The 16,935-nt window shown below is 55.3% G+C and overlaps 1 protein-coding gene across 3 annotated transcripts; it reads left to right on the forward strand.

Annotated features, from left to right (window-relative positions):
- Positions 1–1,905: 1,905 nt before the first annotated feature.
- Positions 1,906–16,909, forward strand: BAP1 (BRCA1 associated deubiquitinase 1). 3 transcript variants are annotated; one of them, XM_075096277.1, is made up of 17 exons: positions 1,906–2,428; positions 6,330–6,359; positions 6,460–6,514; positions 7,213–7,318; positions 7,739–7,858; positions 8,369–8,430; positions 8,514–8,656; positions 9,517–9,595; positions 10,223–10,346; positions 10,681–10,798; positions 11,184–11,371; positions 11,716–11,849; positions 12,757–13,229; positions 13,355–13,515; positions 14,257–14,349; positions 14,889–14,961; positions 15,268–16,909. In XM_075096277.1, exons 1-17 carry the CDS (start codon positions 2,392–2,394, stop codon positions 15,399–15,401), a joined length of 2,130 nt encoding a protein of 709 aa, XP_074952378.1. In that variant the 5' UTR covers positions 1,906–2,391; the 3' UTR covers positions 15,402–16,909. The 3 variants fall into 3 exon arrangements, with proteins under 3 accessions (XP_074952378.1, XP_074952377.1, XP_074952379.1); XM_075096276.1 differs by having other exon boundaries at positions 1,911–2,428; positions 7,213–7,345; XM_075096278.1 differs by having other exon boundaries at positions 1,911–2,428; positions 7,213–7,345; positions 13,355–13,461.
- The last annotated feature ends 26 nt before the right edge of the window (positions 16,910–16,935 follow it).

Genomic DNA, 16,935 nt, shown 5'->3' on the forward strand with positions numbered 1-16,935 from the left:
AGCCGTGCCGTGCTGTGCTGCATAGCCTGATGGACAGGGCTCCTTCCAACCTTCCCTGTGGCACCAGGACATGCTCAGCAGTGCCAGGCTGTGTCTGGGTGCAGCTCCCCCCTTTCCCTCTGTCCACCCCCAGCCACAGACCGTTTTAGGGCTGGGCTGGGTCAAGGAGGAAAGCAAACGGCTGCGGGCAGGTTAGACCCGTTCCTGGGTAAACACAGGAGAGGCACTGATGCCATCACCAACACTGTGCCTGGGTGGGAGTGGGGATAGGCAGAAGAAGGTGGCCCCAGCACAGTTTCGGGACGGGGCCTGCACCCCACCCTGGTGTGTTTCTGGTCGTTGGTGGGGCTGGGTGGGACAAGGCTGGTTTGGGGGAGCTTGATGCTGGTGGAGTGGGGGGGCTGGTGGAGCTAAACCAGCCCCAAGGGCCTCCCCCAAAAGCAGCTGTTGGGGGTAGGTGTGTGGAGAGCACCTGAAGGCTGGGTGCTGTCCCAAGCTGCCAGCAAGGTGCTCACTTGATTCCTTGCCTGACATGAGCTCACTTGCTTGGTCAGTCTGGAGTGATAAGGATCTCAACCTTCCTGAGGCAGGGCAGCCCCACACAATGGTGTGAACTGTGGCCCTGCTGGGCTGGGCATTGTTTGGAGGCAGAGGAACGGGAAAGAAAAATAATAATAATAATAATTAAACCCCCTAAATAGCTTGTGCAAAGCCAGGTCATGATATCATCGTTCCGCCCTGTGTGTGTGTGTGTTTGCGCAGCAGCAGTGGAGCACCATGGTTCGCTGCGGTGCTCTGGTGGGAGCAAAGTCCCCCAGCAGTGCTGCCCTGTGCCATGGTGTACCCGTGGAGATGAGCTGTGGGTCGCAACCCTCTTCTCCAGCTCCCTGTCCTACCTGTCCTGCAAACTCAGGGTGCCTCTTGGGATGGGAGAACTGTGATGGGGCTGGCGGGCTGGGGCATGTTCTGCAGGGAGGGGAGTGGAGCTGGTAGCACTGATTTACAGGCCAGACTGGAGCCAAGCACGTGTGCATTTGGTTAATCGCAGGCCTGGGGGCCACAGGAGAATGATAAGCAACAAGTAGAGACAAGGAGGGATGTGGGTGTAAAGCCAGAAATAAGAGACAGAAGTCTGATCCCTCAGGGCCTGGATTTAATGGCTCTGAAGCAGTTGCAATGAGCCAGCCACTGAAGCGCCTGTGCCCCATCACCTCTGAGCAACCCCAGTGCCCGGCAGAGCAGGGGCCAGGCTGCCTACCTTGGGAGAGGCAGTGAGAGGGGATCCTGGGGACTCTGCTGCGTGCAGGACCAGGCCCAAAGGTGAGCTGTGGCAGAGGCTGGAGGTGATGCTGGGGCCAATGATGTTTCAAACTAAGCAGGAACAAAGATGAGAAGAAACCAGCCCCCAAAAGGGCCTCTGCCTCCTGGTAAATCCCCATAAATCTCTGTGTCAGCTGAGCCTGGCCCTCTGGGGTAGGTTTGCATCAGTAAGGCTACAGTAGAAGGGCTTTTGTCAGGGGCTCTGCACAGCTCCCGTTCTAGCCTTGTTCCTTGTGATAGCCAACCAACCGAGGCACCCTAGGTCCCTAGAAGTTTCCAGAGGCTGAATAAAGACGAACACATCCTCACCCACCCCGAAAGGGTGGAAGGGGACAACTTTGGTGGGCAGGTACAGCATTGCAGCCCATGAGCCCATACAATCCTCTGCATGAGGGGAACAACCCACCCGGGCCTTGGTGCTGCTGGCCAAGCCCTGTCCTTGGGCAGGAGTGGAGTGAGGGGAACGCTGGGTGATGGGTGTGCGTGGGAACAGGCATAGAACAAAGCCGTGGTGGGGGGATGGGTGCAGCCACGGCTCCGGCTCCTATTTTTAGCCCACTTCCTAAGGAAAAGCAGCACAGTGGCGCCCGCTCACCCTGGGAGCCTTCCCGCCTCCGAGGCACTGTAAGTAGAGCTGCTGGCAGGGTCAGGGCCGGTACAGCTGGCCCCGGCCTCGCTGGAAGCCCTCACACTACAAGGGGCAGCCCCGCCCTCACGACAGGCCCAGGCCCAGGCCCAGGCCCCTCACGACAGGCCGCATAGGACGCTCTGGGCTGTGGAAACCCAGGTCCAGCCTAGAGTACCCGCTGCACTCCGCTTCTTGGGGGGGAAGCCCCGGCCCTCAGGGTTCTCCCAGGCCTTCCGCCGCCGCCACCGCAGGACCTTTGTGGCGCAGCTGCCACCGCCACACCCCTCGGGACCAATGTAGCGCGGCGCGCCCTGACGTCACGCGGCGTCGCGCTACGATGACGCACAGGGGCGGGCGACGACGGAGGCGACAGCGGCGGCTGGGCCCGGAGTCGGGGCGAGTGGTGGAGCCGGACATGGCGGCGCGGCCCGGCCCGCGGGAAGATGAATAAGGGCTGGTTGGAGCTGGAGAGCGACCCCGGTGAGTGGCGGAGGCGGTGCCGGGGCGGGCCTGGGTCGGGGGGCGGCGGAGGGGGTGGTCTGGGGGACAGGCCGGGGTAGGGCCTGGGCCGGGGGCTCGGGGGGGCGGGAGGGGGGTGTAGGTGAGTTTGGGGGTGTGGGGAGGTGGGCTGGGTTGCAGTGTACAGGCCTAGAGTGGGGGCGCGGGGGGACAGGGAACGTGGAGGGCGTGGGGCAGAAGCGAGGGCTGGGGAGGGGAGGGGGAGCTGCTGAGGGGGGCCAGGGGGTGCCTGGGGGCGCGGGTGGGGCGCTGGGAGGACCGGCGGGGCTGTGGGGGTGTGTGGGGCGGGAGTGGTGTGGGCCCTGTAGGGAGGGGGGCAGTACGGAGTCATGGCATATGGGACAGAGCCCGGGGGGGTTGTGGGGGACCCAGGGAGAGGTTATGGGGGTGTGGGGCAGGCAGAAAAGGGGATGTCAGGAGGCTGTGTGTTGCAGTCGTGGGATGAGGGCAGGGATGGGTTGAACAGGGCTGCAGGAGCACTGTGAAGGCTCAGAGAGGGTCCTGGGCTCTGGGAGCACTTGTACATTGGTCTGAGGTGCGCTGGACGCCTCTCTGTGTGTGATCTGATAAACCCAGGGGTCTCTGTGGAAAACATCTGAAATGCTGCGAGGGTGTAGCATGAAGCATTCCTGTCATTTGCAAATACACCCCAAAATATTGCTGGAATACATGGAGAGGTGTGTGTGGGGGGTGCCCCTTGCTGCAGAAACAGCTCAAACCGGCAGTTGCCGCAGAGCTTCAGAGGCAATTGAGGACAACCTGTGTCACTCGGGAGCACGTGAGGGTGGTGATTCCATCCTGTGCGTGTCAGATCTTGTCATTGCTTTGTAGCTGAGCGAGTGGCTCGAATGCTGTCCCCCAGGTAGCCCAGGAAAAGTGCTGAAGAGTCCGGTATGGCACCCGAGCAGCCAGGAGCAGGATGGCTGTGCTGCTTCTTCCCGCTGTGTCAGAGAAAGTGGTTTTCCTGGTGGAGTCCCAGAGTTTGTTTTGCGGGTTAGAATTTGAGGGCCAATGCTGGCGTTGGCTGGGGCATTGCCTGGACGTTGTTTTAATGCGTCTGAGTTGCTATGGTGCAATTTGGGGTTGTCCTCTGGGAGGCTGAGAGCTGGTCTTTAGGGTCTGGTGGTGTATTTTTGAGGGTGTGGGTGAAGAAATTGGACCCCTGGCATTATACTTGTCTTTCTGCACTCAGTGAAGTATTCTCTTTGCTGCTGTCGGTCTCCCAGTCAGCCCAGTTTGCTGCTCTTTATCGTCTTTTGCTGGTACTCGGGAGCTGCCAAAATCATTCCCATCCTCCTCCTTCTTTTTCATTGCAACAATGCCAAAGACAGGACGTGGTTTGGATTCTCACACCTGGGAGGGAAGGTTATTTCCTTGGAAGATAATCTGTCTGGGCCAAGTTCCTGCCCTAATACTGCTGCAGACACAGGTGCTCAGTATGCCGTGGCTGCACTCCTTTGGTGTGTATGGGTGCTTGAATGCTGAGGTGGGAGCTGGGACAGCAGTTAGGAGTGACCCATGTGCTGCTCACAGCTTTCAGCACATTCTATAAACTGCCTGGCCCTCGCCACGGGATTTGGGACTGAAAGTTCTCCATGCTTTACTGGTGAGGAAGGGTTGGTAGATCCAGATTTGGGCTGTCTGCCATGGCTGCTGGGCAGAGAGAGGGGTCTTGGAAGCTTCCAGGGTGGTGGTGTAGTGTTGCATGTGCTTGTGGATACCAGGATGTTTCCTCCAGCTGAGCCAAATAATTTAGGATGGGGGTTTCGGGTGTTCCAGTAGTGATGGCTGCAGCTGGACTATGCCTTTTGTGGATGCTGGGGTAATACAAAACATTGAAGTGAATAGAAGAAAAAACACAGTTGGAATGGGCCCCTAGAAGTCTCTGGCCCAAAGCAGAGCTAATTTCAAAAGTTGTTCAGGTTGCTCATGGCCATGTCTGGTTGAGTTTGAATATGCCCAAGAAGGAGATTTCTGCGCCCCAGTCCCAGGGCTGACCATGAAGCTAGCAAAGAATTGTTGTTTTTTTTTTTTTTTTCTGGACGTGTATTCAGAATTTCTCTTGTTACAGTTTGTTCCCGTCACTTCTTGTCTTTTCGTGGTGTGCTTGGAGAAGTTTGGCTTCATCTCTCTCTGACTCCCTAGTGGTATATTGATCAGACAGGAAGAAAACACATGATGGCTGACTTCCCATCTCCTTTGGTGCAGCCCTGTCGGTCTGATGTGTGGTCCTGTAGAGCTGCTGCAGAGATGTGGGAGTGCTCCGGGCTGAGCCACACAGAGCTTGGGAGTCCTGCCTGGTCTTCTCCTTCTGGTGGTGCCTGTGGGAGCAATGCTGCTTTTGGCATTTACGGTTGTTTGTATTTGCAAGGTCTTCCTCTGATGCAGATCTTCACTGGCTGCGAGGCAGAGCTTGTGATACGGTTCACATCTTGTATCACATATATTTTGCTGTGATCAGTAGACTGTAACTGTTGAAAGTGGAGAGTGAGCAAGGCTTTCAACTTTTGCAGAAGCTTTTATAGTTGAGAGACTCTATGTGTAAACAGCTGCGACTCCTGCTTCTGTAACAGACGCCATCTAAAGAGGGAACAGGAACAGTGACTGTAATAAGCACCTGAAGACCCTTACGGTCTGCAAGGATCTAAGGGAGTTGCTGCAAAGAAGGCAGCGAGACTGCGGCGCTGCCTGAAGTCTCTGTGGATGTCACCTGTACAACGCAGCCCTCCACAGCGTCAAGTATTTTGAGCAAACACATCTCTGTCAGAAGGGTGCTGGGCTTTGCTGTAATGGTGTTCCACGGTGAGGAGGCTGTCACTGGTTCAAAGCATATTATTTCCATAGCATGTTTCTTCCCACTGACAATTTTGTAAGAAATACAATGTTTTCTGCTAAATTAATGAAGACATTTTGCTCCTAGAAGTTTCCTGCCTCTTCTAATCATTTTAACTTTGGTGTGGAAGCCCCTTGGGCTCTTCCCTTCTTGACTGAACCACTTACTTAAGGGTTCCTTAAACCCTTTGCTTACAGGGATGTTTCTCAGGATTTAATCCTTCTTATTGATATTCCCTGGACTTTCTCCCAGGCTTTCAGCAGCCTTTATGTGGGAGCGAAAGAAGCAGATTTATTATTCCAGTCTCAAGCTTGCTAACTCCGCATGCGGGGGGACTGCCTGAGAATTGGGCTGTCTGCCTTTGCTGCAGCATTGTAGTGGAAGCTGCAGCTCAGTCTCTGATGTCTAATAATCCTTCAGTCTCTTTGCTATGTCCTTCTGTAGTGGGAATTTTGTAGTCACAGGAGAGAGGCTCTTGGATATGGTCCCCTAGAAGAAGGGGAGATGAAGATGAGCCTTTTGCCCTTGGTCTCACCTGCAGCCCTGTTGCTCTGAGCTGGCTTTCTCTTCACTGGCTGTCTTTTGCTAACAAGAATGTAAACAATCTTTTCGAAAAATATCCTGTGATCTATTCAGGCATGTTTCCCACCAATCAGAAGAGTGTGTGTCGTTTAGGTGCTCCCCACTGCTGTCATGGTGGGGATTTACTTCTTAGCAGGTCATCTGCAGTGCGTCAAGGTGCTGAAGGTGGGTCCAGCCTCCAACAGGAGAGGGTTGGTTCAGGTCCTCTCAAGGAAGGGGTTGATGAATGGGGATGGAGAGATGAAGCACCAGAGCACCTCTTTAGCAGGCCAGGGCTCAACAGCTCTGCTGCTGGGGAGTCAGCGTGATCCTGGTGCCAACTCCACTGTGGTTTTTCTGGCTGCGCCTTCGCCTGGGACCACATGAGATGTTCAGGGGCTGGTGGCAGCAGGTTTCCTCTCTGCTCTCTTCAGCCAGAAGTAACCTGTTGGTTTTGTTCCTCTTCAGGTCTCTTCACACTTCTGGTTGAAGATTTTGGTGAGTACAGGAAGGCTTCCTGGAAAGTCAGTTTCATGTTTGACATTACCTCTAGTCTTTTCTGGTGGGCTTTACACCAGCTTCTGCCCTTTGTTTGCAGGGGTCAAGGGAGTGCAGGTTGAAGAGATTTACGATCTGCAGAGCAAATGCCAAGGGTAAGTCATAGGTGTGAAAGTTTGAGTTTTATTAAGCAGAATGCCTCTGTGGGCCCACGAAGTCATCACCAGGTGGTTGGAAGGGCCTGTGGGAGCTTGTCGGTCAGTGTTGTAAGAGATGACCAGGAGTGATTCATCAGGTTTGGGGCAGATGGGTGATCTCATGCCTTAAGAAAGGCCTCATGGGGCAGGTGGGGGACATACTTCAGGGGATTCATTTCCCTTCTCTCATGGCGAGGCACAGTGCCAAGCTGGTGTAGTTGCAGTGTGGGTTTTCTCCCTGTCTCAGTACTTTAAAATGGCTTTGAGGCTGTCGCTTTCTTAAAAGCCATTGTCTGATCTCCTCTTGAAAATGAAGACAATGTATGTATAAAAGGAGGGGTCATTTGGTGGTTCTGCAGGTCAGTCAGTATCCAGAGGTGGATTTCACCTCCCATTTCTCTGTCTTGAGCCTCTTAAGACCTGTCAAACCGCAAAGTTTTCAACTCTGATGCCCCAGGCTCAGACAACAATCAATGCAGGAGAAGGTCTTGGGTAACAGGGATGGTCACTTGCAGAAAGATGGGGCTGGTGGTTCTGCTTTGCCTCCCTGTCTTTGCTCTGCCTGTGGTTTGAAACAGAAGGTTTCTGGTACTGGGCAAAGCAGCCCCACTGGTGTGGTCATCCAAAATGATGCAGCTGCTGCCTTCTCTCTGCAGCCCTGTGTATGGATTCATCTTCCTGTTCAAGTGGATTGAGGAGCGCAGATCACGCCGGAAAGTCTCTACCCTGGTGGATGAGACGTCAGTGATCGACGATGACATTGTTAATAACATGTTCTTTGCTCACCAGGTAGCCTGGAGGCGAGGGTAAAGGGGGAGGGCAGTGCCTCATGTGATGCCTCAGGGAAGCAATGTGGTGCTGAGAGGCTACACTGCTCTTGCTGGCCCTCAGGACAGCTCCTCTTTCCCAGGAGTCTCTCTGCTGAGCTGCGGGTTGGAGGGAATCCAGTGAGGGCTGCGAGCCTGTCTCTGGCCTGAGCTGTGAGAGATGCTCATGAGGGCATGGTGTGGCTTGCTAAATGAGACTGACCTCCTTCCTTCCTTTGAGAGCTGAGGTCAAATTGCAGCTCTCGCAAGTGGTTCTTGCGTCAGTACTTTAAAATTGATTATTGTTGATGCTGAGGGGTTGTTGAAGGGTTGCCTTGTTCTTGCTGGGTAAGATGATCCTTGTGTCACCCTCCAGCTGATCCCCAATTCCTGTGCCACGCATGCCCTGCTGAGTGTCCTCCTGAACTGCAACAATGTTGACCTGGGCCCCACGCTGAGCCGCATGAAGGATTTCACCAAAGGATTCAGCCCTGAGGTAGGGGCAGAGGTGTGCAGGGCTGTGCATGGATGGCGCATGTGAATCTGCCTCTTGCTCCCCTCTTGGGATGATGCTCTAATGAGCTGGCTCCCTTCCAGCCCTTTGTAGCTGCATGCTATGTCAGTATTGCCTCTTCTCTCTCATCTTCCTACCTTGCCTTGCTCAGAGCCTTGGTCCCCTTACGCTGGGCCCAGCTCTGAGCCATCTGTCATGTTACACCCTAGTCCAGGTGTGTTCTCTAAATCTGTGATCAAAAGTCCTCTCTCCTACCTTCAGACCTATCCTGAAATCTGTGTTTCTCTCTAACTGTAATTTCTTTAGCATGAATTGTGTGTTCCTTTTATCTTGGGTTTTACCTGTAACTCAGCAGGGCAGAGGATGTGCCTGACAGTTGTTCCTGCAGTCCTGTGTATGGATGGAGGGAGGGAGTGGGGAGCTGGTGGATGAAACATTTTGTTTGTTTCCTGTCACTTCTCAATTGTTTTCCTCTCTTGCTCTTTGCTGCAGAGTAAAGGCTATGCCATTGGCAATGCCCCAGAGCTGGCCAAGGCCCATAACAGCCATGCCAGGTGAGTGAGGGGTTGTCTTGCAGCTCACATTCGCCAGAGGAAGCAGACTCTTCATTGACCTCTCTCTGCTCTTGCCCTCACAGGCCAGAGCCACGGCACTTGCCGGAAAAGCAGAATGGTATCAGCGCTGTGCGAACCATGGAGGCTTTTCATTTTGTCAGTTATGTCCCCATCAAGGGACGACTCTTTGAGCTGGATGGGCTGAAGGTCTATCCCATTGACCATGGTAAGAGTCTGACCGTCCCTACTCATTGGCACAGTTGAATAGACACCCTGGTATGCCCAAATGTATGCGTTACTTTTCATTGCCACTAAGCATTAGCTAATGTTTGTGGAGAATCACTCCAGTGGCTCCCAGATTTGTCCTGAGTTTTGATAGCTCATTTTGGAGCCTATGTGCCGGGGACTGTGTCTAGAAGGCAATTACTTCTAAATGCATTGTATTGTTTTTTCTAGCCTTGCCATTTTCCTTCCCAGTTGCTGAGGGTCATGAGGTCCTGCTGCTGCTCTGAAGTAACTCGGTATCACCAGCAGTATTTGTGTCCTCCTCACCTTGTGCCAAATAACCGCTGTGTGTTGAGGCACAAGGTGTGTTGAGGTGTAAGGTCCTAACGCAGATCCCAGGAGACTGCTCTGGTTACTCCTCCTACAACTTGACCACTAGTTCTGTCTTTTGGACACTTATTTGTTCCCTCTAGGACTTTGCTTATGTCAGGCCCTTTCATAAGTATACTTCATGTACTTCGGTTTCTTAAGCATGGCATCAGATCCAGTGGCAGGAGCTGGCATTTCCTTGGACTTTGTGAGCCTGGAGCCTATGAATTGCTTGTGGTCTGTAGGGTTCAAAACTCACTTTTCTGCCCTGCAGATAACTCGTGTTTTCCATTTGGAAGGCAGAGGCAGGGGATTCCATGTATGGGCTGACGGCGTGGTTCTTCTCCCTCCTGGGCCCCTTCTTGACTTGCTCCCTGGTACATAAGGGAGCCATGAGATTGCCTCTCGTGGGGATGTTGGGATCCTCTCTGTGAGTCTGAAGTAGGAGTTTTGGCCTGCTTTGCTAAGTCCAGCTCTGTCTCCTTATCCCAGGGCCATGGGCTGATGATGAGGAATGGACAGACAAAGCCAGGAGAGTGATCATGGAGCGCATCGGCCTAGCCACTGCAGGGTAATGTCCCAGGCCGCGGTGCAGGCACTGGCCCCTCACCATTTTTCCCTGGATTGTTTTTAGTGTGATCTCTGTGAGACAAGTAGTGGAAGTGGGGGTGGAGGATGTTGCTTGGGAAGGGTGCAGGTGCACTGTCTCCTTGTCTTCTCTTGCCTGCATTCTACCTGCCTTCAGAGCATACAGAGAAGCCGCACCCTCTGTGCGATGCAGAGTCCCTGCAAATGGCTACGCAGGTAAGAGTGGCCAGATTAGGTCCCTGTTAGCTCGAGTGCACAGGAGAAGGAAAGGTGCTTCTGGTCCTGAGCTGGGCCTCTTGGGTCCTTGGGCATGAGGGTGACCGAGCTCTGGCGCAGGTTGCTCAGAGAGGTTGTTGGTTACTCTGTGAAGGGTGTTTTGCGTTGTGGCGGAAGTAACCTTGCTTTGCTTCTTCAGCCAGTGTGAGCTTGAGTTGGTTTTGGGGGAAAAACCCACAATGTGTTGGTGTTAAATGCCAGGGCTGGGGAGGCGCTGCTTGGAAAGAGCCTGGAAAGTGCGGGGAATGGCTGGCAGCCTGAAGACCCCTGCTGTGCTGGGAGATGGGCTTCCCACCACCACCTTGCAGCTGATGTGCGCTGTCCCTTCCTGCAGGGAGCCATACCATGACATCCGCTTCAATCTGATGGCAGTGGTGCCAGATCGAAGGATGAAGTATGAGTCCAAACTGCACATCCTGAAGATGAACCGCCAGACTGTGCTGGAGGCCTTGCAGCAGGTGGGACAGCCCAAGTCCTGAGAGAGCGTGAGCCTGGGGAGGGCATAAGCTCTGCTGTCAGGGCATCACCCTGTGCTGTAGAGGCCCTGGCTTTCATAGGGGTTTTTGGCCTTGGGAAATGGGTTTTGGGTATAGGAGATAACCAGCCTCACTGCGTGGCCTTTTGCTGCTCACCTGGGAGGTTATATGTGGCGTTGTCAGTTGACTGTGTGCATGGACACTTGGAGGTTGCCTCAGCCTTGCGAGTTCTCGTTCTGCAGTGCTTGAACAGGAGGGATGTGGTTTGGGTCACCCCTCTCCAGCACTCAGTTTCTATCTGTCATTTGCCTTCAAGCTTATCCGAGTAACTCAGCCTGAGCTGATCCAGACCCAGAAGTCTCAGGAGTCTCAGCTGCCGGAAGAGGCAAAGCCAGCCAGCAACAAGATTGTGACACCAGAGAGTGCCCATCCAGGTAGACCCTGTACTGGTGGTGTTGCCAGTCAGCCTGGCCAGCTGTGGAGCGAGCACAGGCTGGTGACGATGGCTGGCTGACCTGGAGCTTGAGGGAGTTTTATGGTCAGCCTCACTTTCTTTTCTCCAAGCCCAGCTCTGTGCGCACTGCGCTGGGGTATAGTAGATGCCTGGGAGAAGTGTTGGAGGGGTGCGGAGCTTGAAAATGGGAGGGTTTAGGCATGGGGACTCTTGCAACAGCTGGAGGTGGAATGGGAGGTGGGTGTGGTGGTCTGGTGGAACGTGAGAACTCTTCTGCGATGTGGGCTGGGCAAGGGGCGGCAGAGGACATTGAGTAAAATATGATGGTGCTGGTCATGAAAGGCTCTGCTGTGCTTCTATGGCAGACGGCACCGACGAGCCCACCAGCCAGGGCCACCCTGCGGCCATGCAGAGCCCACCCAACAAATCCAAACCGGTGGCAAAGACATCAGCGAGCGGTATCAATGGGGCACCTCCAGCAAACCCCAATCCCATTGTGCAGAGGTTGCCAGCCTTCCTGGATAATCACAACTACGCCAAATCCCCCATGCAGGTAGGCTGGAGCTCCAGGTCAGCAGCGTGCCTGACTTGAGCTGAGCTTTTCAATTCCAGTCCCTCACTCCGTGTGACTATCGCTATCACCCAGCCTAAGCCCTTCCCTGCCTTGCAGCCTGCCTACCCTTGCACTCACGCAGGCTGGAAGGTGAGAGGGTAAAGAGTGACCTGGCAAAAGAGGTTAGTGTTAACGTGGGTCAACTGAGCAAGCATAGAGAAGAGTCCCCCATCTCACCGCTCAGAAGGGGAAGCCCCAGTGCTCAGCTGGCCTTGAGGATGTGTCTGCTGGGCTCTTCCTCCTTGCCCTGCTGCTGGCAGCCCATCAGCAACTGTGTTTTGCAGGAGGAGGAAGACCTTGCAGCAGGAGTGGGTCGCAGCCGGGTTCCAGTCCGACAGCACCAGCAGTACTCAGATGATGAGGATGACTACGATGATGATGATGATGACGACGTTCGTAACACCAACTCGGCCGTCAGGTGATGCTTGAGCCAAGGGTGAGGGGCAGGGAGCAGACGTTGGCAGAACCACCAGTGGTGACTTCCAGATCTTTTTCCTGAGCGCTGTTAGTTGTGTGAGAGCCTGCACTTGTGTGTGCAGTTAGGGCTGTTAACCTTGGCCTGCTATTTTACTGTTCCCTTGCTGGATTTTGTGAAGCCCTTCTGTATCTCTTCACAATCAGCCCTGAATTTTGGCTGCCCTGGGTACCTGTGTATTGGCAGCAAACTCTGGGGCTTCTTTACTTTCCCCACTTCTCCAAATGTTCCTGAATAAATGGAATAGCCCAGCTCTGGGGGGCTCCTCCATAGCTCCCTCTTGCTAGGGCTTTTCTAATGGCACTGGTGGCTGTGTGGGTGGTGGAGCTTGACCTGCAGAAGGTCACCTGGTAGCTGATCACTGTATATCGTGGATGGAGGGTGGAGGCTGGCTGTGCTGCGCTGAAGGGTGCCTGGTGGTCAAGGAAACTTGGAGTGCACTGCCTGGGGGGCTTCATTTCCCCAAAACAAACCTCAGTTCTCCAGTGCTGATTGCTAAATCAGCTCCTGGTGGCAGTGTTGGTGTGCTCAGGCTGCTGTGAAGGTCCAGAAGGTGGGGTCACAGCGAGGCTGCTCTTGGGGCTTCTGGAAGAAGGGGAGAGGTACACAGCACCCTTTGGGAAGCCCCCTGTGCCCCCCGCCTGCATAGGAATACCTGTAGCTGAGCAGTTCAGTGGGGTGGAGTGCTGTCAGAGAAGCTGGCGGCAGTGGGGGTGACCTAGAAATGTTTCAGGCCTCACTTCATCCCTGCAGACAGCCTGGAGTGCTGAGTGCGGAGCTGGCAGTGCCTGCGCTGGGCCTCCACCTCCTTCCATCAGCTTCTCACCTTCCCTGCTGTGTTCCTGGGCAGGTACAAAAGGAAAGGGCAGGTAAAGCAAGAGCACATGACGGGGGCTGTGGATGGCCAGCTGTCTGTCCTCCAGCCCAACACCATCAATGTCCTGGCTGAGAAGCTGAAGGAATCTCAAAAGGATCTTTCCATTCCCTTGTCCATCAAGACGAGCAGCGGGGGTGCTGCGGTGGCAGTGGTCACCCACTCGCAGCCCTCTCCCACCCCCAGCAACGAGAGCACGGACACTGCCTCTGAGATCGGCAGCGCCTTCAACTCCCCGCTGCGCTCTCCCATCCGCTCGGCCAACCCTACCCGCCCCTCCAGCCCTGTCACCTCCCACATCTCCAAGGTGCTCTTTGGCGAGGAGGATGGCCTGCTGCGTGTTGATTGCATGCGCTACAACCGGGCCGTCAGGGACCTGGGGCCTGTTATCAGCACTGGGCTGCTGCATCTCACAGAGGATGGCATGTTCTGCCCACTGACTGTTGCAGGTAGGTGCCTGCCAGCTTTTGGGGGGTGGCATCTCCCCTGTGGTGACTGGACAGTGTCCTTGGACTTTGGGAGTGGATACTGGTCCTTTGCAACGGCTCCTAATGCTTCCTTCCTCTGTGTGCAGATGGGGGGAAAAGCTCCCCCCCTTCTATCAAACCCAGTGAAGAGGCCCCGGTCACAATCAAACTGGACGAGAAGGAGGGCAGTGAGGCCAGTGACAGCAAAGAGAAGGTGGGACTTGGCAGGACCAGTGATCACCCTGGGGGGGAAAAGTATTCTCCCAAGGTGAGTTTTGTGCTGTGACAGCCCTGGGAATGTGGAGCTCCCTGCGCTCACCCAGAGACGCAGCAGCGCTGGCTGTGACTGAACCGCATGTGCACGCTGTCCCGCTCAGGTGTCGCCACAGTTGTCCCTCAAGGCACAGGGCAGTGCAGGTTTTGTGCCGTGTGTCATCTTGGGGACATTTGCCTTGGCAGTGGGCAGAGCTGCTGTCTCCCACGGCTGAGATGTTCAGTGTGCTGTGCTCTTCTCTGGGCCAGGGGCTGATGGGACCCTCACCCCCAAATCCCAGCCTGCTGGTAACTTTACTGCCTGTCTCTGCCCTCCAGCCAGAGATAGGAGCAGGCTTGGACAGCACAAGTGCATCAGGGCTCCCAGAGGAGCGCTGGCTAGAAACTTTTACTCAAAAGCAAAGTCTTCCTTTTTTGTTACTGAGAAGACCCAGGCCCTGGGGTGTTTCTCAGGCATGCACGCAACCCTCCCCCCTGTCCCAGGGAACCAGGTACATGGAGGTGGGCCAGGCTTGGGCAGAACCCAGCTCCCCTGGGGCTGGCCATGGTGACTATCCTCTGACTCAGAAATTCCCTACAATGAACTGCTCTTCCCCCCCTGCCCCAAGCAAGTGTTTTTTGCTTTGATGAATCCTCCCTTTCCCAGCACAGAGAGGAGCACCCACCATCCCAACCTGTGCTCCTGGGCTGTGGCAGGGGTCTGCCTGCTCATGTTTGCTCTGCTTGATCCTGGCAGGAGCTGTTGGCCCTACTGAAGTGTGTGGAGGCAGAGATTGCGAACTATGAGGCCTGCCTGAAGGAGGAGGTGGAGAAGAGGAAGAAATTCAAGGTATGTTTGTTGATGGCTTCTTTGTGCTGCCGATTTAGCTCCCTGAAGGCTTCTGTCTGGCATATCTTTACCTCAAAGTGGAAGAAGGCCTTTTCAGCTGAGAATGGCCATGGGGAGTGTTCCAGGTCCCCTTCTCGTTACCAGACAGCCCTATGGGCAGAGCTCCTGCCAGGGCAGACCAAATACCCAGAGCAGCACTAACTAGCTTGAAGAGGATGGAGCACTGCAGCTGGGCCACAACTGAACATCAGCACTGACAGGAGGAAGGGGAGAGTCTTTGTCCCAAGGCCTGGCAGGATTCCTCCCCTGCCCACCCTTGCCTCTTCCAGCTGCCCTTTGTGGAAAATGCTGGCATCTGAACTGGGATGGAGACTGTCCCAGTTGTGCACTGGGCTGGGAGCTGGGTCCTTTCCTGCTCTGGTCTCCTTGGGCTGTGGGATGGGCCAGGCATGCTGGTTCTTTGCCTGGTTAGCGTTGAGCTCTCCTTTCTCCCTGCCACCTGTTTGTGGATTATTTGTGGATTTGTAATCTCTCTGTAGATTGACGACCAGAGGAGAACCCACAACTATGACGAGTTCATCTGTACCTTCATCTCCATGCTGGCCCAGGAAGGTGAGCTGGCTGTGCGGCCAAGGGGACGGAGCGTGGCGTTCAGAGTCAGCTAGGGGAGCTGCACTGAGCATGGCAGAGGAGTGGCTGGGAGCCTGGAAAGCTCACCCTGCCCCGACCTCTGCTTCTGCCAGACCCGGGGCATAAGGTAGCGCTCAGTGTGGGGAGCTACGTGTCTGCTCTGTGTCCTGATTTTGTAGTTCCAGGAGGAGCCCACTGATGGGTTTTGGGTGAGAGAGGGAGGGCTGCACTCTGACATGGACACTACCAGCACTCCAGCGTGGAGTGTGTCTGCCTCTCCCCCTGCAGGCATGCTGGCAAGCCTCGTGGAACAGAACATCTCCGTCCGCAGGCGGCAGGGAGTCAGCATTGGCCGTCTGCACAAGCAGAGGAAGCCAGACCGCCGGAAACGCTCCCGCCCATATAAAGCCAAGCGTCAGTAGCCTGGGAGTCAAGAATGAGAAGAAGCAGCTGGGCTTTGTGGCTTTGGGCAGTGGCACTTGGATCTGTTACCCTTTGCCCAAGGAAGAGGGACCACAGCAACAAGCCCTCGGCCGAGGTGGAGCCTGGGGACAAAGAGAAACCAGCTATTCCTCTGAGCCCGAGTTGTGAAAGGTGGAAATGTGTTGTCTTCAGCAGAGTCCCTCAAGCTGCAGCCAAAGGCAAGCCGGAGGGCCCAGCTGCCTCACTGTGCCATGGCAGTGCCCAGAGGCTGTGGGCCTGCGTCTCGGCACCGTGGCAGGAGGGGAAGAGCCCACCTGGCCAGCGACAGGTCTGGTGTTGTGGGAACGCCAGCAATGCCAAGGCAAGGCTGTGCTGGCTGCAGCTGACTGTGGCTTGTGTCCTCCTGCATCCAGGCCTTCAGCTCTGCTTCCCCAGGACATTTGTGTCTGTTTTCTATCCCTCTCCCTCCCCAACTTTATTTTTGGTTCTGACCCATGCTATGGCCATTGCTGAGCGAGGTGGCTCCTGGACTGAGCCTGTTCTCCTGCGTCTACCCCCTGCTGCACTGCCCCACTCCCAGAGCTGCTGGGTGTGGCCAGGCAGTCCTGCCCTGCCCTGCCCTTCCTACTCTGGGGATAGCAGCACCCTGGGCCAGCGCACCCAGGCTCCCCTGTGGGCCTTGGCAGTTCTGTTGCTGGGTGAGGATGGGTGGGCTCATCCCTGGACCTGGGCCTTGTGCCCAGCCCTCCATGGTGGTGCTGGAAGGTGGTGCATGGCTCTGCTCCCATGGCTGCTTTCCTGGGGACTGGCTCTGTGGCCCTAGCAGGGCCTGTGGGTCACACGGGGTTGCTCCAGGGCCAGTCCCCAGAGAAACCCTGTGAATTATGAACAGAACAAGTTCATAGGGTGGCCTTGGTTCCGCTGGGCACAGCGTGGGTTGGACACTGGATGTAGAGTCACTTGGTGCCCTTGGAGAAGCATTTCAGCGTGTGGAGAGGTGCCTGGTTGTGCTCTAATGCTCTAATGGGATGTGGACCGCAGTGGTGGGCAGAAGCAGTGGAGGGAGCCCAAAGCTGCTCCTCCTGCCCAAGCCACTCGCTGGCCGCTAACCCAGAGCTTGCTGGTGGGTGCAGCAGCCTGTTTCTGACTGCTGCATGCAGGCCTGGCCTGCCTCTCACCTGCTGTCTCCTACCAGCCTTGCCAGCACTCCATGGTCTTCTGCCTGTCCCCAGCAGGCTAGCAGTAATCTCAGAAGCCAGAGGTTACCACCTTTCTCCTGAGGTGTCCTGAGGCAGAGCTGGGCCAGCAACAGCTGGGCCAAGGGGAGGTGCCACAAGACAAGACTGAATTTTGCAAATGTGCAAATTTGTACAGATCTTGACTATGGAATGAAACTGTTCTTTTGGTATTTGTTGAAGGGCAGAAAACCCTTCTGTCTCTTGCTGTCTCTAATATCAAATGTAAATAGTGGATTTGTCTGAGGAATAAAGCTACCCTGTAACAGCCAGCCAAGGGGGAGGTGCGTGAGGCTGG

The sequence above is a fragment of the Phalacrocorax aristotelis genome, chromosome 6, assembly GCF_949628215.1.
Source record: "Phalacrocorax aristotelis chromosome 6, bGulAri2.1, whole genome shotgun sequence".
In the NCBI taxonomy this organism is placed as follows: Eukaryota; Metazoa; Chordata; class Aves; order Suliformes; family Phalacrocoracidae; genus Phalacrocorax; species Phalacrocorax aristotelis.

Bases quoted from the DNA above. Each gene is read 5' to 3' on its own strand.
- BAP1 (XM_075096276.1), top strand. From the start codon at position 2,392: ATGAATAAGGGCTGGTTGGAGCTGGAGAGCGACCCCG. The intron at 6,515-7,212 runs GTAAGTCATAGG...TTCTCTCTGCAG, and splicing joins CTGCAGAGCAAATGCCAAGG to CCCTGTGTATGGATTCATCT. The intron at 7,859-8,368 runs GTAGGGGCAGAG...TCTTTGCTGCAG, and splicing joins CCAAAGGATTCAGCCCTGAG to AGTAAAGGCTATGCCATTGG.